Here is a 21,655-nt window from a genome sequence, read left to right as displayed (position 1 = left end):
ACTTGGGAATTTTTGAAAGACTACTGAAAGAATCAATTTTTAATGGTTAAGCATTAATAGAAATTTCAGGCATATGTATGTTTGACATACTTAATATATTATTTAATATTGATTTTATGTATTCCTATCTCTATGGACTTACAAGATTGTGTCCTATGGGGCAGGGTGTGGTGGCTCACACTTGCAATCTGAGCCCTCCGGGAGGCCGAGGCAGGCGAATTACCTGAGGTCAAGAGTTTTGAGACCAGCCTGGCCAACAAGTGAAACCCCGTCTCTACTAAAAATACAAAAATTAGACAGGTGTGGTGGCACACACCTGTAATCCCAGCTACTCAGGAGGCTGAGGAGGGAGGATTCCTTGAAACTGGGAGGTAGAAGTTGCAGAGAGCTGAGATCATGCCACTGCACTCCAGCCTGTGCGACACAGTTAGACTCCATCTCAAAGAAAGAAAAAAAAGATTGTGTCCTATGGATAACCAGTAGGTTCTGCTATACTCCAAAACCACCAAAGAAGTTGCTACTTATATGTTTATTGACCCAGATGCTAATTCATTTCTGAAATAGAGTAGAAGACTTCTGTACATGGGATAGGTCTGTTAAAATGATTGGCAACCAAACTACTCTTCTAACTTTCTTTCAACTGCTACTGAAGTCATTTTGGAACTCAAGGTATATAACATAGGCTACAGATGACTATTATTAATTGAAGAAGACAAAGCAGCTAAATGAAATTCAACGTGTGTACAAGTGAAGTCCTCAAATACACTAGAATGTTAATACTGGAAGAGACCTTAAAGTTCTAATTTCCCACCTAATACAGAAGCTGTGCCACCATATGCCTGATAAGTAGACACCATGCCTCTGCTTGAATACTTCTAAGGTTGGGGATTTTATGAATTCACAAATCAACCCATTTCTTATTTATTTATTTTGAGATGGAGTTCACTCTTGTTGCCCAGGCTGGAGTGCAATGGTGCGATCTCGGCACACTGCAACCTCTGCCTCCTGGGTTCAAGCGATTCTCTTGCCTCAGCTTCCCAAGTAGCTGGGATTACAGGCACCTACCACCATGCCCAGCTAATTTTTTATTTTTAGTAGAGACGGGGTTTTGCCATGTTGGCCAGGCTGGTCTTGAACTCCTGACCTCAGGTGATCCGCTGGCCTCAGCCTCCCAAAGTGCTGGGATTACAGGTGTGAGCCACCGTGTCTGGCCCCCATTTCATTTTTAAAGAGCTACAATCATTAGAACATGTTAATACTAAGCTAAAAACTGTCAAACTGTCTTCCAGATGCTAGCTCTTTCAAAATGAGTCTTACCAAATAAATCCAATCTGTATTCTATATATTATCTTTTCCGTTATCTGAAGATCAGTCTAATATACATCTCACCTTTCCTTTTCCAGGTTAAAAGCATTCTTCTTAGCTCCTCTTAACAAACATATTCATTATCTTGGGTTACAGTTTCAGTTTACTAATGTTTCTATTAAACTTGTGTATGGAATAGAATACAGTATCAACACACACTCTGGATAATACAGCAAACCCACAATGGGGCTGTTTCTTCCTTTGGTCTGTTCAATAAATTACTTTCTGCATTTTAAAAGTGATGGCTTAAATGGAACTTGTAGTCAATTCAAGCTTCTAAGTCTTTTTCTTACGAAGTTCTTTTAAGCAGGTACAACTGACTGCTAGAACTAAAGAAGGGATTTCATAATTTTCCCTTGCCAGGTTCAGATTATCTTTAAGCCTATGAAGGTCTATTGTTAACCTGACTCTGCTATTCATGTGCTGGCACTCTGCCAGATTTGGGCTATCCTTAAGTTCAAATTCCAGTGTCTTCATTTACATTTTGGACAAAAATGTCAAAAGGGACAGGCTTGGTTAAGAGCCTTATAGCAAGTCATTATAGGCTTTCCTCCTGGTTAAAAAAATCCACATCCTATATTTATTAAAGGTATTTATTAAGTCCTTACTGTTTGTGACAATTCATTAAATTTCCACAACAATACTATTATCCCTATTTTTACAGGTGAGGAATTGAAGCTTAAAAGGATGAAGTAACTCACCTAAGGTCACAAATAGTAAGTGGCAGAGCCAGGATTCAAACCCAGGCAGGCTGGTTCCAGAACCTATACTGTAACCACCTCCCTATATTGCTTCTTGTTAAATAATTAATTTATGTGCTATGAATATGATTATACAATCATTCATGAATATACTTACAAAACTGTTATGAAGACCACATTTCTTCAACTTGTCCACAACAAGCAACTTAGTTAAATGCTTTATTGCAGTCTATGGTTTTCCCTAATCTAGTAATCCTATTAAAACAAATTAAGTTATTTTGATGTGATTTGTTATGGTGAACTCATGGTGGCTCCTAGTGATCACTACACTTCATTATCTAAGTGCTCACAAACCATCTGTTTAATAATCCTATTTTGCCAGGCACTGACATGAAGCTCATGAATGTTGGTTAATTTCTATAGTCTATGGCCTGTTCCGTGTTCTTTTGTGAAAATCAGATGTTTACCCATTGCTACAGACTGAATGTTTGCATCCTGCCCACCCCCCAAATTCATATCCTGAAATCCTTACCCCTCAATGCGATGGTATTGGAAGGTAGGGGACTCTGGGAGGTGATTAGGTTATGAGGGCTCCTTTATAACGGATTAGTGTCCTTACAAAAGAGACCCCAGAGAGCTTACTTGACTCTTCTGCTATTATATATAAGGTTACAATGAGAAGATGGTCATCTTTGAACGAGGGAGTGGTCCCTCAGCAGACAATGAATCTGTGAGCATCTTGATCTTAGATTTCTCAGCCCCCAGAACTGTGAGAAATAAATTTCTGTGTTTTATAAGCCATTCAGTCTATGGTATTTTTGTTATATCAGCCTGAATGGACTAAGACATTCACCTTATGGCAATGTACTCATTCTCCATGATTACCAACAGGAATTCCAGAGTCAATTCTAGATTTCCTCAGTGCCATATAATATCATTTATCTCGGGCTGGAGACTAGAATTCTTATAAAGGAACTGTATTATGTCTCTCACTAAATCAGCTTATCCTCCTGACTTCTCCATTTGTGTTAAAAGTACCTAACAACTAATTATAATCACTCAGGATTAAAACCTGATAGTCTTTTAGTCTTTTTTGATTCCTTCTATTTTCCTTACTACATCTCTAATGAGCTCTTCATTTTTTAAAAAAAGTACTATATTCCTTTTTTGTACTTTCCTTCCTATTCCTCTACTGCTTTGTCTCTTTTGCTTACTGCTATATCTCCAGCACCTAGTACCAGGCCTATTGGCATTTAACAAATGTTTGTTCAGTGAATTACCACAGCTACCACAGCCACAAATCAAAAGATCTATAGACACTTTTGTCTTAGTGACACACTTATCAAAGTGACATATTTAAATAAATGCCATAACTGCAGATAGTTCTGTTTTTATGCTATGTACTAGGTAATGATAGGAAAAAAAATGCAACTTAAGTATCTTTTCAATAGTCACCAGTATTTATTGGATGCCTACTCTGCTTAGGCATAGTCCTAGATCACATGCTACTCATCCCATATACCATACATACTAATTCATGAGGTCTTAAAAGTCTTTTCTCTCTTCCCTCCCTCCCTCCTTCATATCCACCTTCTTTCATTCAAATAATGAGAGCTGACCAAATGCTAGCTTTTGCAGATGCAACAATGAGTAAAAACAGACATGGTCTCTGCTCTCGAACCTTTGTGTACAGTGGAGGAGCCAGAGTAAAATAACAATACAATAAATAAATACATAAATAATTTAAAAATACAAATGATGCTCTAAAAATTAACATACTTTTCTGAATACAAATAACAAAGGGCATGAATCTATAATAGCTCTTGAACTAAAAGCTGAAGAACATACAGAAGTTAATTAGGTTAGGCAGTTACTTCAGGAGATAGGGGTATATATGTAGAAACTAACTTAGTATTCTTACTGCCCCAAGTCCCCATTCTTTCCCCCATCTTTCAGGCACTCAGACTTAGTAAAATACACTCTGTGATATACTCCTCAATCATGTGAGAAAACATGTTTTAATATACTTTCTAGCAGTCATACATATTTTCCTACATTCACTTGCTGTTTAGATTATTCATTTTTAGCAATCGGGAGAAGTTTCTTGAAAACAACAGGCACAGCATCCAATACTATGCCTAAGCAGAGTGGGCATCCAATAAATACTGGTGACTATTGAAAAGACACTTAAGTTGCATTTTTTTCCTATCATTACCTAGTACATAGCATAAAAACAGAACTATCTGCAGTTATGGCATTTATTTAAATATGTCACTTTGATAAGTGTGTCACTAAGACAAAAGTGTCTATAGATCTTTTGATTTGTGGCTGTGGTAGCTGTGGTAATTCACTGAACAAACATTTGTTAAATGCCAATAGGCCTGGTACTAGGTGCTGGAGATACAGCAGTAAGCAAAAGAGACAAAGTCCTGGTTCTCATGACCTTGATATTCTAGTGGGAGAAGTCAGATAAACATATACAAAAATAAACTAGATAAACTTACACGGTGATAAATCTATAAAGAAAATAATATAGGGTAATGTGATAAAGTTCCTGAGTAGGAGGGGGCTTATTTAGCTAGGATGGTCTAAAAAGGTCTTTCTAAGAAACTGTCACATGAGTTTAAGAACAGAACAATTAGAATGAGGAAGTCTGATAATGTGGATAAAAAACATTTCAAACCGAGACAGTAGTAAGTGTACAGAGCCCTTAAGATGTGAATGAGTTTGACATGTTGGAAGGTTAGAATGACAGTCAGTGAGACCAGATTATGGTAAATGAAAAGAAAAAAGACAGGAGATGAGATCTAGAGGTAGGCGGCTGGCGGGGTCAAATTACGTAGGGCCATAGTGAGGAATTAGAGTTTTATTCCCGGCTGGGTGCGGTGGCTGATGCCTGTAATCCCAGCACTTTGGGAGGCTGAGGTGGGTGGATCATGAGGTCAAGAGATCGAGACCATCCTAGCCAACATGGTGAAACCTTGTCTCTACTAACAATACCAGAACTGGCTGGGTGTGGTGGTGCATGCCTGTAGTCCCAGCTACTCGGGAGGCTGAGTCAGGAGAATCACTTGAACCCAGGAGGTAGAGGCTGCAGTGAGCAGAGATTGCACCATTGCACTCCAGCATGGTGACAGAGCAAGACTCTGTCTCAAAAAAAAAAAAGAGTTTTATTTCCTATACAATGAGAGGCCTCTGCTATCTCACCTACATAACATTTACTATGGTGAGATAAACTTGTACTGAACCATTGATATTTTCTGTTTTCTCAATCCTCTATTCTTGTCATCAGGAGTATATATGCAAAAATTGGAGTTCAGGGCAGTTTCTTCTATAAGGTTATTATATTTGGGACTCAAACAATGAGTATAATTTCACAGCATTTATTAAATATAATCCTAACTTCACTTTTACTAAAATAATGAAAAAATTTAAAAATTATTCCTTAAATTTGTTTTTTGAACAAATTCATTTTCCAGACTATATTTAGTATATAGTTCTTTGGAAAGTATCTTATATTTCTGTCCAAAATAAAGAAAAACAGACGTAAAATAAAAAATCAGACCAAGCAGCACTACAAGGTTCATTTATTTGCACAACTATTGTGACTAAACTTCAAGACAGAAAAGGAAACACTTTCCATTACACTAATAGTAATTCAGAGGAAATGGACTTAAATAAAGTGCTTCTTTCCCCCTATTTTGGGGGGTCCAGGAAATGAAAGATAGACTAGAGAGTTCAACTAAGTATGTTACAATTATCTCAACTTGATCTTCATCAAACTTCTAAAAGGATGATTCAGCTACCTATGAAGCAGAGTATCAGCAAGTGGCTAGAACAAGGAGACAGAGGAAATGAGAGAGGCTCCTGTGAACACTTTACACCAATGCTGGCAGCACTTTTGATTTTTAGGGGTGAATACACTCAGCTAAGTGGAAATTATTTTTAACCATTTTCCATCAATCTTCCTCAGGTAGAGATAATTTATAGAACAGATTGCTTGGATTGGGGTTATATCAGGATTTTTATATGGTGGTACAACATTCCTAAGAGAAACTTAGCTAAACTGAATGGCTAATCTGCTCAAGAAGTATAGTCTATGTTATAAATATTCTGCTGCTACTGTCTTGAGCCTTGAAAAAGCTTCTCTTCACAAGAAATATAAATGCTACATTTAAATAGGTCCAAGGATATTTACTTCTCATTCTGAGAAAATAAAATGTTTGAAAATAATTTACAAATCACATATTTTAAATAAAAAGTCAGAACTAAAATTAGTTTCTATAAAATAGATATAAATGATTTTATCCTACCAAGTTTAAAGCAAAGGACCAGAGTCATAAATAATTCTAGCTTGCCAGAGGCATGGCTATTTCTTTATACTGACTGTCGACTATCTAATTTAATTAGAGGTATTAAACTCCTTGCTGAGGTCAACAAGCCTTACTTCCTCCAATATTATACTTCAACCAGTGCTCATTAATGTGTCTACTGAATGGATTAACACACCTAAAGATATATGTACAAAGGACAGGGGGGACAACCTAATGATATCCAATTGTTCATTTATAATAGGACACATGTTCTAGGCCTCAACTTATTACCACTAATGTGGAATTTATTAAATTCGGGAGAAAAAATACCAATACAGAAAGTGATTTTTTATCAAGGACAACCGGTATAAGACAACTGGCTTCTATTATTAAGTTTAAACATTTAACCTATCAAAAATAAAGTGATACCAAAATAAAACTAAAATATAAGCCTGCTACTTAGAAAAACCTCATATACTAGAACTCTGAGGAACAGATTAAGGCAAGAGTCATTAAGCATAGGGAAATGGGAAACATCAGTATACAGATAAATCAATGTTTATAAGGTTTTAAACAATTTCTATGAAAAGAAGGTTTAGGCTAATTACACTGAATTATGAGATCAAATAAAAATTCCCTTTCTGTTGGACTTAAAAGTTGCTATTGTTTCTTGGAGAATGGGAGTGTCAGGAGGTATATGACCACATTTTTCATACATACAGAGCTTAAGCATTGCTTTAATTTAGTTTGACACTGACAAAGTAAATTTTACTTAAATCGATTTAAATTACTACTAGAGAAAATAAGACATTTCTCCAAAGAGTATATACAAATGGGCAATAAGCACATGAAAAGATGTTCAATATTATTAGAAGGGAAATACAAGTCAAAACCACAACAAAATATCATTTCACACCTACTACTATGGCTATAATTTTTTTTTTAAAACAGAAAATAAGAAGTGTTAGCAAAGATGTGGAAAAACTGCAACACTTAGGCATTGCTGGTGGAAATATAAAATGATGTGGTTGCTATAGAAAACATCCTGACTTCTCAGAAAGCTAAACATACAATTACTATATGACCACAGCGATTCCACTCCTAGCTATATAGCCAAATTGAAAACAGGGATTCAAATAGATATTTGTATGCCAATGTTCACTGCAACATTGTTTACAAGAACCAAAAGGTGGAAACAACCCAATTTCCAGCCACAGATGAATGGGTAAACAAATTGAGGCATATACTTGCAACAGATTATTAATCAGCTTTAAAAAGGAACGAAGTTCTGATGTATGCTACAACATGAATGAATCTTGAAAACATGCTAAGTTTAAAACAACTATGGTTAATATGCTATGGGGCTCTCATGGAAAAAGTAGACAACATGTAAGAACAAATGGACAAGGTATGTAGAGAGATGGAAATTCCAGGGAAAAATATTAAAGAAAAAAGGCTAGAGTAAAAAAAAAAACACTGGAACAGAAATTTTAAAATGTCTTTGATAGGCTCATTCACAGACAAGACACAGCTGAGGAAAGAATCTCTGAGTTTCAAGATATCTCAATAGCAACCTCCAAAACAGAAAAGCAAAGAGAAAAAAAGACTTATATTCAAAAGAATATACAAAAACTGTGGGACGACCATGAAAGATGTAAATACATGTACTGGGAATACCAAAAGAAGAAGAAAGAGAAAAAGGAACAGAAGCAATATCTGAAGCAATAATAACTGAGAATTTCCCCAACTTAACGTCAGTCATAAACCCAGATCCAGGAAGCTCAGTGAGCACCAAGCAGGGTAAATGTCAAAAAACTGTGCCTAGGTGCATCATATTTAAACTCGGAAAATCAAGGAGAAAGAACAAATTATTCAAAGAAGCCCAAGGAAAAAAAGTCGTACCTACAGAGTAGCAAAGATAAAAATTACTTCTGATGTCTTAGAAATTACATAAGCAAGAAGAGAGTATAGTGAAATATTTAAAGTATTGAGAGAAAAAAAATACCACACACCTAGAATTCTGTACCCTGTGAAACTATCCTTCAAAAATGAAAAAGAAATAGACTTTCTCAGGCAAACAAAAATTGAGGGAATTTGCAGCCTGCAGACCTACCTTTCAAGAAATGTTAAAACAAGTTCTTCGGAGAGAAGAAAAACATATATGTCAGAAACTTGGATCTACGTCATGAAAGGAAGAGCATGACAGAATGAATAATTGAGGGTAAATTAAAACTTTTTTCTTAGTCGTAATTGGTTTAACAGAATATAGTTTAATAATAACAGCAATGTATTTGAATATATATGCTCATATTTATATATATAGGCTTACATATACCTAAAATAAGTGAAATGAATGACAGCAATGATACAAGGGATGGGAAGGAGGGATTAGGGATATTGTGCTATTGCAAGCAGTACAGTATCATATAAGCAGTACAGTATAATTTTTTTTTGAGACAGGGTCTCCCTTTGTCACCCAAGCTGGAGTGCAGTGGCACAATCATGGCCCACTGCAGCCTCAACCTCCCCAAGCTCAGGTGATCCTCTCACCTCAGCCTCCCAAGTCGCTGGGACCACGGGGATGCACCAGCATGCCTGGCTAACTTCTGTGTTTCTTGTAGAAACAAGGTTTCACCATGTTGCCCGGGCTGGTCTTGAACTCCTGGGTTCAACAGATCTGCCAGCCTCTGCTTCCCAAAGTGCTGGGATTACAGATGTTAGCCACTGCACCCAGCCGGTATAGTGTAATTTGAAAGCAGACTTGTAACTTAGATTAACTACAAATGTATAGTGTAAACTCTATAGCAATCACTAAAAAGTTAAAAAAGAATCATAATTGATATGTTAAGAAAGGAGAGAGAATGGAATCATATAAATGCTCAATTAAAACAAGAAAAGGCAGAAAAAGTATAAAAGACAAAAATAGGAACAAAGAACAAGGGCAACAATAGAAAACAGAATACAGTAGACAGAAATAGAAAACAGTAAAGAATATAGTAGATATTAATTCAACTATATTAATAATCACTTCAAAAATCAATGTTATAAATATACCAATTAAAAAATACTGTCAGAGTGGAGCTAAAAACATATTGTTTACAAGAAAGCCACTCTAAAGACAAATATAGACTAAAAGTAAAAAGATATACCATGCTAATACTAATCAAAAGAAAGCAGGAATAGCTATATTAATTTCAGACAGAACAGACTTCAGAGCAAGAAAGTTATCAGGGATAAAGAGGAGCCTCATATAATAAAGGAGTCAATACTACAAGATGACATAGCGATCCGTACATGTAGGTGCCTAACAAAGCATCAAAATGCATCAAGCAAAAACTGACACAACTTCAAACTCACATGGAACAGTCACCAAGATAGACTGCATTTTGGACCATCAAACACATCTTCGGAAATTCAAAAGAATAGAAATCATAAAATGTCTGCTCTCAAACAATGGAATTAAATTAGAAATCAGTAACAGAAAGATAGTTGGAAAACCCCAAAATATCTGGAGATTAAACAACATACTTCTTAAAAACACATGGGTCAAAGAAGATATCTCAAGAGAAATTAAGAAACATTTTGAACCAAATGAAAATGCAAAAGTTCTGGAAAGAGACAGTGGTGATGGTTGCAAAACACTGTGAGAGTACTTAAAGCCAATCAATTAGTTAAAAATGATTTTTAAAATAGTTAAAATGAAGTTATTCTCTAATAAATCTAGTGCATAAAAGTTTCACCATTTCAGAGTGCAACCTTAATTAAAACTCAATCACTGTTTTTGTATAAGGTATAAGGAAGGGATCCAGTTTCAGCTTTCTACATATGGCTAGCCAGTTTTCCCAGCACCATTTATTAAATAGGGAATCCTTTCCCCATTTCTTGTTTCTGTCAGGTTTGTCAAAGATCAGATGGTTGTAGATGTGTGGTATTATTTCTGAGGGCTCTGTTCTATTCCATTGGTCTATAACTCTGTTTTGGTACCAGTACCATGCTGTTTTGATTACTGTAGCCTTGTAGCATAGTTTGAAGTCAGGTAGCGTGATGCCTCCAGCTTTGTTCTTTTGGCTTAGGATTGTCTTGGCAATGCGGGCTCTTTTTGGGTTCCATATGAACTTTAAAATAGTTTTTTCCAATTCTGTGAAGAGAGTCATTGGTAGCTTGATGGGGACGGCATTGAATCTATAAATTACCTCGGGTAGTATGGTCATTTTCATGATATTGATTCTTCCGATCCATGAGCTTGGAATGTTCTTACATTTGTTCGTGTCCTCTTTTATTTCGTTGGGCAGTATTTTGTAGTTCTCCTTGAAGAGGTCCTTTACATCCCTTGTAAGTTGGATTCCTAGGTATTTTATTCTCTTTGAAGCAATTGTGAATGGGAGTTCACTTATTATTTGGCTCTCCGTTTGTCTATTATTGGCGTACAGGAATGCTTGTGATTTTTGCACATTGATTTTGTATTCTGAGACTTTGCTGAAGTTGCTTATCAGCTTCTTTTGTGCTGAGACAATGGGGTTTTCTAAATATACAATCATGTCATCTGCAAACAGGGACAATTTGACTTCCTCTTTTCCTAATTGAAAACCCTTTATATTTCTTTCTCTTGCCTGACTGCCCTGGCCAGAACTTCCAACACTATATTGAATAGGAGTGGTGAGAGAGGACATCCTTGTCTTGTGCCAGTATTCAAAGGGAATGATTCCAGTTTTTGCCCATTCAGTATGATATTGGCTGTGGGTTTGTCATAAATAGCTCTTATTATTTTGAGATAAGTCCCATCAATACCTAGTTTACTGAGAGTTTTTAGCATGAATGGCTGTTGAATTTTGTCGAAGGCCTTTTCTGCATCTATTGAGATAATCATGGACAATCATGTGGTTTTTGTCTTTGGTTCTGTTTATATGATGGATGACATTTATTGATTTGCATATGTTGAACCAGCCTTGCATCCCAGGGATGAAGCCAACTTGATCGTGGTGGATAAGCTTTTTGATGTGCTGTTGGATTTGGTTTGCCAATATTTTATTGAGGATTTTCGCATCAATGTTCATCAGGGATATTGGTCTAAAATTCTCTTTTTTTGTGTGTGTCTCTGTCAGGCTTTGGTATCATGATGATGCTGGCCTCATAAAACGAGTTAGGGAGGAGTCCCTCTTTTTCTATTGATAGGAATAGTTTCAGAAGGAATGGTACCAACTCCTCTTTGTACCTCTGGTAGAATTTGGCTGTGAATCCGTCTGGTCCTGGACTTTTTTTGGTTGGTAGGCTATTAATTATTGCCTCAATTTCAGAGCCTGTTACTGGTCTATTCAGGGATTCAACTTCTTCCTGGTTTAGTCTTGGGAGGGTGTAAGTGTCCAGGAATTTATTCATTTCTTCTAGATTTTCTAGTTTATTTGCGTAGAGGTGTTTATAGTATTCTCTGATGGTAGTAAACTAGTTCAACCATTGTGGAAGACAGTGTGGCGATTCCTCAAGAATCTAGAACTAGAAATACCATTTGACCAAGCCATCCCATTAGTGGGTATATACCCAAAGGAGTATAAATCATGCTGCTATAAAGACACATGCACACTTAATGTTTATTGCGGCACTATTCACAATAGCAAAGACTTGGAACCAACCCAAATGTCCATCAATGATAGACTCGATTAAGAAAATGTGGCACACATACACCATGGAATACTATGCAGCCATAAAAAAGGATGAGTTCATGTCCTTTGTAGGGACATGGATGAAGCTGGAAACCATCATTCTGAGCAAACTATTGCAAGGACAGAAAACCAAACACTGCATGTTCTCACTCGTAGGTGAGAATTGAACAAAGAGAACACTTGGACACAGGGTGGGGAACATTACACATCAGGGCCTGTTGTGGGGTAGGGGGAGTGGGAAGGGATAGCATTAGGAGATATACCTAATGTAAATGATGAGTTAATGGGTGCAGCACACCAACATGGCACATGTATACATACGTAATAAAGCTGCACATTGTGCACATGTGCCCTAGAACTTAAAGTATAATTATAAATAAATAAATAAATAAAATAAAACTCAATCATTTAACAACTCTTTTATTTTATTTTTTTGAGATGGAGTCTCGCTCTGTCACCAGGCTGGAGTGCAGTGGCGTGATCTCGGCTTACTGCAACCTCCGCCTTCTGGGTTCAAGCGATTCTCCTGCCTCAGCCTCCCGAGTAGCTGGGACTACAGGCGTGCACCATCATGCCCAGCTGGTTTTTTGTATTTTTAGTAAAGACAGGGTTTCACCATGTTGGCCAGGATACTCTCAATCTCTTGAGCTTATGATCCATCAACCTCTTGACCTCATGTTCCATCTGCCTCGGCCTCTCAAAGTGCTGGGATTACAGGCATGAGCCATCACGCCCGGCCAACAACTCTTAAATGGTGCTATCATGCCTAAAATTTGTCTTATTTGCTATGATAAAGGATTATTAAACATCCACTTCAGATGCTTCTTTTAAAATAATTAAGGACCCTTGTGACTATTTTGAGGGAAAGAGGCATCTTATTTGACATTTCTACAAAGGTCACAGGAGTAAAGTATCAAGTGCCATATAATTACCAAGTTTAATACAGTGAAGTAAAAATATCGTGACATAGTTTTCTTTAATAAAAAAGGCATTTTAGGCCGGGCGCGGTGGCTCAAGCCTGTAATCCCAGCACTTTGGGAGGCCGAGACGGGCGGATCACGAGGTCAGGAGATCGAGACCATCCTGGCTAACATGGTGAAACCCCGTCTCTACTAAAAAATACAAAAAAAAAACTAGCCGGGCGAGGTGGCGGGCGCCTGTAGTCCCAGCTACTCGGGAGGCTGAGGCAGGAGAATGGCGTAAACCCGGGAGGCGGAGCTTGCAGTGAGCTGAGATCCGGCCACTGCACCCCAACCTGGGTGACAGAGCAAGACTCTGTCTCAAAAAAAAAAAAAAAAAAATAAAAAATAAAAAATAAAAAAGGCATTTTAATAGAAAATAATCTAGTTTGTTCCACTCTTAGGTTTTCAATCTAAGATACTATTCATTTTTACAAATTAAAACCATGATGAGATAGCCTATTAGAATGACTATTATCAAAAAGACAAAATGTAATGGCAAGGATGTGGAAAAAAGGGGACTTTGGTACATAGGTGGTGGGAATTTAAATTAGTACAGGCATTATGGAAAACAGTATGGGGGTTCTTCAAAAAATTAAAAATTAGAACTATCATTATGATCCAGCAATCCCACTACTGGGTATATATCCAGAGAAAATGAAATCAGTGTGTCAAAGAGATTATCTGCATGCTCACGTTCAGTGCAGCCTTATTCACAATAACCAGGATATGGAATCAATCTAAGAGTCCATCATTTGATGAATGGATAAAGAAAATGTGGTACAGATGCAAAATAGAACACTATTCAACCTTACAAATGAAGGAAATTCTGTCATTTATAAAAACACGGATTAACCTGGAGGACATTATGTTAGGTACATTAAGCCAGGCACAAAAAGACAACGCATGATTTCACTTTTAAGTGGAATCTAAAAAAGTTGAACTCATAGAAAGATGGAGTACAGTAAGTCCTCACAATGTCATCAATAGGTTCTTGGAAACTGTGACTTTAAGCAAAACAACATATGGCAGGCCTTCAAATAATGTCATATCCTTCATAGTTTCATTATAAGGTTGATGATAAAATACAATTGGTTTCATTATATGTCATTTTCCTTAAAAGGAGAGAGTCAGTGCTTATAGGGAAGAGTTTGAAATTGGAGAGAAGCTGGTCAGGGGACACAAAATTTCAGTTAGGAGGAATGGGTTAAAGAGAGCTATTGCACAACATAATGACTATAGTTAAGAACAACATGCTGTACACTTGAAAATTGCTAAGAGAATAGATGTTAAGTGTTCTCAGCATGAAAAACTGGTATGTGAAGTAATGCATATTTTAATTAGCTTGATTTAGCTATTCCACAATGTTTACATATATAAAAATGTATTGTATACCATAAATATATACAATTTCAATTGATCAATTAAAAAAATAAATGTTTAAAAAAGAAATATATGAGAAATATACTTAAGACAGTCACTATTGTAGGACAGTACAATAGTAATATATTATTAATTTTACACTCTGCATTGGGGTTTAAAAGTTATGTCCATGAAGCCGTGATTAAATTTATTTATTTATTTAGTTAGTTATTTTTGAGACAGTGTTTTACTCTGTCACTGAGGCTGGAGTGCAGCAATCTTGGTACATTGCAGCCTCAAGTTCCTGGACTCAAGCAATCTTTCTACCTCAGCCTCCAAATAGCTGGGACTACAAGCATGCACCACCATGCCTGGCTAATTTTTTTTGTAAGGACAGGGTGTCATTATGTTAACCAGGCTGGCCTCGAACTTTGGGCTTGAGCAATCCTCCCACCTTAGCCTCCCAAAGTACTGGGATTACAAGTGTCAGCCACTGTGCGTGGCTTATTTATCTTTTCACACTATACTTACAATTGTGTCTACTTTGGGTATGATTTATTTTCAAAGAGATTTAAGATGAATTCCTGGAAAAAATGGTTTATGTGAAGTTTTAACAAACCTTCACTTTATTCCAATCCTATTTAACATCATGTACCATTATCAGTATTGATGTCTTATCTTGTACTTCTAAAAAGCATATGCCAAGAAATTCTGTAGCAAACTTTTTGCTGAATATGCTTTCCTAGACTTATTAATTACCTCTACCCCACCACTCATTGCAATCTAATTAGTGCTCATATATTAGTTTTCTTAGCTATTATCCATTTATTAGGCAATTTCTAACAATACTCTAAAATCTAAACAAAAGCCATAAAACGTAGTTGATACAGTTTGCCTTTGTGTCCCCAACCAAATCTCATCTTGAATTGTAATCACTGGGTATTGAGAGAGGAACATGGTGGGAGGTGATTGGATGCTGTTCTAGTGGTAGTGAGTTCTCATGAGAGCTGATGGTTTTATAAATGTTTGACAGTTACTCCTTCACATGCTCACACTCTCTGTTGCCTGCTGCCACATAACATGTGCCTGTTTCTCCTTCTACCATGATTGTAAGTCTCCTGAGCCCTCCCCAGTCATATGGAACTGTGAGTCAATTAAACCTCTTTTCTTTATAAATTACCCAGTATCAGTATTCTTTATAGCAATGTGAAAACAGACCAATACAGTAGTCAATCAAATCTTATAAAAGATTTGTAAAGAGTCCTAAACTTCCTTTCAAAAACAGTATGTTAATAACCCTGTTTCAAAGCTTATTAGTGAAGTGCGAAGAGCTTTGGTATCAGGCAACAGAGTATCAAATGAAATGGCTGATCATATTCAGTTGGTTACATTTAGTAATAGTTTTAGATAAACTGAGGGCAGGATTTTCAGTAAAATCCTGGGGCAAAAACAAACAAACTGAGAAGAAAGAGGAGGAGAAGGAAGAGGTAAAGGAGAAATGTTGGATAAAGTTTTACTTTTAAAAACATTTCTCACAAAACCAAATATGAGTTGAATACATACAACTGTACTCTGAGGTTATCTCTGTAGCTACAATGACTTTTCAATGGCTGTGTGAGCTACAGCAAAATGGTGGTGTAAATTTTAACAGTTGTGGACCATGAATATCATTCTACGATATCCCTTACAGATTCTAAGGTAGCAAGATTTATTTCAATTAAATACCACTTATTTGCTACATTAGTTTTAGCCCGAACGTATGGGATACAGCATGTTATATTTTAAGTGCTATGTATGTATGTATGTGTTTTTCTGAGGCAGGGTCTCACTTTGTCACCCAGGTTGGAGTGTAGTGGTGTGATCACAGCTCACTGTAGCCGGGACATCCCAGGCTCAAGCAATCCTCCCACAGTAGCCTCCTGAGTAATTGGGACTATAGGCACATGCCACCATGCCTGGCTAATTTTTAAATTTTTGGTAGGGGGTCTTGCTATGTTACTCACGCTGGTCTCAAACTCTTGGGCTAAAGCAATCCTTCCACCTTGGCCTCCCGAATTGCTGGGATTACAGGCATAAGCCACCACACCTGGCCTGGAATAATTTCTATTTTATTTTTTCTTCTCCCTCAATCAATATAAACATTCTATCTGAGTCCATGTACTAAGGGCCTTGAAATATAATTTTACCAATGTAAACAAACACAGAAATCTTTCAGTTTGTTATATCCCTTGATACGGTGTGGCTCTGTGTCCCCAACTAAATCTCATCTCAAATTGTAATCCACATGTGTCAAGGTAGGAACCTGATGGGAGGTGACTGGATTATGCGGAAGGTTTCACCTGTGTTGTTCTTGTGATAGAGAATGAGTTCTCATGAGAGCTGATGGTTTTAAAGTGTGGCACTTCCCCTTTGTTCACTCTCTTGCCTGTGGCCATGTAAGATGTTCCTTGCTTCCCCTTTGCCTTTGCCACTATTTTAAGTTTCCTGAGTCCTCTCTAACCTTGTGGAACTGTGAGTTAATTACACCTCTTTTGTTTAAAAATCACCCAGTCTCAGGTAGTATCTTTATAGCAGTGTGAAAACAGACTAATACATCCCTATTTTCTTGAAGATAAATCCTTTGTTAAGACTGTAACCAATCAGAAATGAAAGTGAAGACATTACAACAGACACTTCAGAAATAAGAAGGATCATAAAGGACTATTATGAACAACTGTATGCCAACAAATTGGATAAACTAGAGGAAATGGGTAAGTTTCTAGAATAAAATAGCCTACCAAAATTGAATCAGGAAGAAACGGAAAGTCTGAACAGACCAATAACAAAGAGATTGAAGAATTAATTAGAAACCTTCAACAAAAAGCCCAGAACTAGACAGTTGCACAGCTAAATTCAACCAAACAGTCAAAGAATTATTACCAATATTTAAACTCTTCCAAAAACTAGAGTGAGGGGGAATACTTCCAAACACATTTTATAAAGCCAGCATCCCCTCGATCCCTAAGCTAGACAAAGATATCAGAAGGAAACAAAACTACAGGTCAATTTCTCTGATGAACACTGATGCAAAAATCCTCAATAAAATATTAGCAAACTGAACCAATCCAACAACATATCAAAAAGGTTATACATCAAGACGAAGTGGGATTTATCCTTAGCACGCAAAGCTGATTTAATGAACACAAATCAATTGATGTGATACATCACATTAATGGAATAAAAGGTAAAAACTATGCGATCATGTGATCATCTCAATTGATGTAGAAAAAGCATTCAACTAAGTCCAACATCATTTATTGAGTAAAACTCTTGACAGTTTAGGTATAGAAGGAAAGTTCTTCAACACAGTAAAGGTAACTTATGAAAAACGCTTCACTAACATTATAAGCAATGAGGAAAAACTGAAGGCTTTTCTATTAACATCTGATACAGGGCAAGGATGCCCACTTTTGCTGCATCTATTCAAGATAGTACTGGAAGTACTAGCAAGAACAATCAGACAAAAAAAGAAATATAAGGCATCCAAATCACAACAGAAAAAGTGAAATTATCTTTATTTGCAGATGACATGATCCGCTATGTAGAAAGCCTCAGAGATTCCACAAAAACAGTGTTACAACTAACATATGAATTCAGTAACGGTGCAGGATACAAAATCAACATACAAAAATTGCTAGCAATTCTATATACAAATTATGACTTAGCTGAAAAATCAAGAAATGACTTAGCTGAAAAATCAAGAAAACAATTTATGATACCATAAAAATACGTAGAAATAAATTAACCAAGGAGGTGAAAGATTTGTACTCTGAAAACTATAAGACATTGATGATAGAAATGTAAAACACAATGAAATGGAAAGATATCTTGGATTAAAATAACTAATATTGTTAAAATGTTCACACTACCCAAAGAAATATACACATTTAATGGAATCCCCATAAAAACTCCAATGGCATTTTTCACAGAAATAGAAAAATCAATTCTGAAATTCGTACTGAACCACAAAAAAAACTCAAATAGCCAAAGCTAAACTGAGAAAAAAACACAAAGGGGCATCATATTCCCTGATTTAAAATTATATTACAGGCTGGGCACAGTGGCTTACGCCTATAATCCCAGCACTTTTGGAGGCTGAAGAGGGATTGCTTGAGCCCAAAAGTTTGAGACCAGCCTGGGAAACATGGCAAAACCCCATCTCTTCCAAAAATACATACATTAGCCAGCACGGTGGCGAGTGCCTATAGTTACAGCTACTCAGGAAGCTGAGGGAGAATCACTTGAGCCCAGAAGTTGAAGCTACAGTGAACTGTGATTGGGCACCACTGCATTCCAGCCTGGGTGAAAGAGGGAGACCTTGTCTAAAAAGAAATAAATATTATATTATATTGTATTACAAAGCTACAGTCATCAGAATGGTATGGTATTGGCGTAAAAACAGAAGCATATGCCAGTGGAACAAAACAGAGATCCCAGAAACAAATTCAAACACATACAGTAAACTAATTTTTCACAAGGGCACCAAGAAGATCAACACGGAAAGGATAGTCTCTTCAACATGGTCTTGGGAAAATGGCATTTCCACATGGAAAAGAATAAAGCTGGATCCTTATCTTACACCATATACAAAAATCAACTTAAAATGGAGAAAAGACCAAAATATAAGACACGAAACTTAGAAGAGGATGTAGAAGAAAAGGTCCTTGATACTGGCCTTGGCAATGATTTTTTTGGACATCACATCAAAAGCTCAGGCTACAAATGCAAAAATTAATAAATGGTACTACATAAAACTAAAAAGCTTCTGCAGAACAAAGGTAACAGTCAGCAAAATGAAAAGGCATCCTACAGAGGGAAAACATTTGCAAACTGCTTATCTATTAAGGGATTAATATCTAAAATTTATAAGGGTCTTTTAAGTCAATAGCAGAAAAACAACCTGATTAAAAACTGGGCTAAGGACCTAAACAGACAGTTATTCAAAGACGACATAAAAATGGTGAACTGGTATATGAAAAGGCTCAGCAATCACATTAATCATCACAGAAATGCAAATTAAAACCACTATGAGATATCACTTTATACTCATTAGAATGCTACTGCCAAAAAGGTAAGAGATAACAAACATTGGTAAAGATGTGGAGAAAGGGGAACACTAGCACACTGTTGGTAGAAATGTAGACTGTACAGCAATTATGAAAAAAAAGGAGGTTCTTAAAGAAATTAAACATAGAACTACCATATGACCTAGCAAACCTTTTTCTGGGCATATACTCAAAGGAGACTAAATCACTACCTCCTTAGGATATCTGCATTCCTATGCTCACTGCAGTATTATTCACAATAACCAAGATATGCAAAACTGTCCATCAATGTACAAACTGATAAAATGTGGTATATATGCATACAATGGAATATTATTCAACCTTAAAAAAGGAGATTCTGCCACTTCCTACACATGAATGGACTTGGAGGACATTATGTGTCCTAAGTGAAATAGGCCAGACACAGAAAGAAAAAATATTGCATGATATCACTTATATGTGGAATCTAAAAAAAATAAGGAGAAAATATACAGAGATAGAGAATAAGACTGGTTACCAGGGGTGGAGGGGGGTATGAAATGGGGACACGGAGCTCAAAGGATACAAAGTAGTAGATATGTAAGTTGAACAAGTCTAGAGATTTAATGCACAATAAAAATTGTATGGTATTTGGGATTTTGCTAAATAAGTAGATTTTAGCTGTTCTTGTCATACACACACACAAAAAAACTAGGTGAGCTGATAGATATGCTAATTTCCTTCAATATAGTAACTATTTTATTATCTATATGTATTCCACAACATGATGTTGTAAACCCTAAATACACACAATAAAGTTTTAAAAAAGACTGCAACCTTTAACCATATCATTGTTCCATCAAGAAAACATAGTTTGCTGTACAACCAATCTATTTTCAAGACAGCACTGGGTGGAGTGGTGTAGTATAACCAGAAACAGTGCTTGACCAATTCCATTTCTTACTTATGTACTTTATGTATTAACTGCCTCAATTATGAGCATTTTAATTTGAAAGCACTTCTCAGCACTTACTTTTTTGGTCAAAGAATCATCAGAATCAGAAGGCATCCTTGTTGACACGTGAAATATTACTTCTACTGTAGAGGTAGCAAAATATGGAGTGGTCAATCCAGTGCTTTTGTTTTTTTGTAGTCCTCCCATAAAACCACAATGGTTTGTAAGATTTACCTAGAAGTAATGAAGAGCCACATAAATTAAACAAAACCCAAACACAGTACTGAGAAAGACTCAAACTTCTTGCTTAAGAAAAAAATTGGGAACAAAGTCTTTTGTGTGTTATCAACCAATACCTAATCTAGAATTGTTAGAATTGATTTGTTTGTACTGGTACTTCTTAAGTATTTGAGGATCTCTAATTAGTAGGAGTTAACTAGGAAAGGTATCAACTGCTGTGTACTATGCATCTTTTGTTAGCCTACTAGGTGTTAATGGTAAATTATAAAGGCTGTCAGAGCACACCAAGGCCAGGGAGAAAAAAATCAAGTATGGAAATAGTTTGGGGAAAAGTTAAAACAGTAAGATCGTTTGACAAAATGATTAATTCGGTGTGTTGTATTTACTTATAAAACTGGCTTCCTGATTTGTTAGTACTTATCACAGTCCACAACAAGTAGAAATGCAGAACTACAGTTTAATTACATTTAAAAAACAACAAAGTGATCTGTAAAAGGATTTTAAAATAATTTTTATTTTCTGATTATAAATATAATACATGTTAACATCAGGGTTGTTGTATTGGATGATATTCCCTGGCCCTGTGTGATGCACAGAAGCCAAGAATTTGTGTTCATTGCAGAAAATTAGGGAAATAAAGGAGAAGAAAAAAAAATTAAAAATCACCAGTATTTCCCTACTTAGAGAAAACCATTTATATATATGCTTTACAATAAAAATATGAGAATAACAGATAAAATGGAGAATTACAAAAAAAAATCCCTGCACCATGTGAACTGAACACATCTCAAATATCATTATCAGTTACTAATGGCTGAATACATATATGATTGTTAGATTTTTATGTCATTACTGTAAGATTACCTCAATCTCTTCCAGTTTAAAATTTATTTTTAACTCAGTAATACATTTACATAATTAAAAATTTTAAAGTATTAAAAAAGCATACCAAAATTCTTCCTTCCATGTCTCTCACCTGCAACTACTAAGTTACCTTCTCAGAAAGCAAGTTAAGTATCTTTAGAAAAATATTATCTGCA

General features: G+C 36.1%; 2 protein-coding genes across 11 annotated transcripts in view; both read right to left on the bottom strand.

The window, feature by feature from the left end:
• Nucleotides 1–21,655, bottom strand: part of RALGAPA1 (Ral GTPase activating protein catalytic subunit alpha 1) — a 277,367-nt gene that overhangs the window by 37,203 nt on the left and 218,509 nt on the right. For all 10 annotated transcript variants that reach the window (XM_050798088.1, XM_050798091.1, XM_050798093.1 and 7 more), the window contains one exon: nucleotides 20,454–20,609. In XM_050798088.1, coding sequence (XP_050654045.1) covers nucleotides 20,454–20,609 — 156 coding nt within the window. The remainder of the gene's footprint in view (nucleotides 1–20,453; nucleotides 20,610–21,655) is intronic.
• NFKBIA (NFKB inhibitor alpha) overlaps nucleotides 1–21,655 on the bottom strand; it is a 327,260-nt gene that overhangs the window by 172,158 nt on the left and 133,447 nt on the right. The gene's annotated exons all lie outside the window — the stretch shown is intronic.

This window comes from Macaca thibetana, chromosome 7 (genome assembly GCF_024542745.1).
Source record: "Macaca thibetana thibetana isolate TM-01 chromosome 7, ASM2454274v1, whole genome shotgun sequence".
NCBI lineage: Eukaryota > Metazoa > Chordata > Mammalia > Primates > Cercopithecidae > Macaca > Macaca thibetana.
This window is presented reverse-complemented; position numbering and strand designations above follow the sequence as displayed.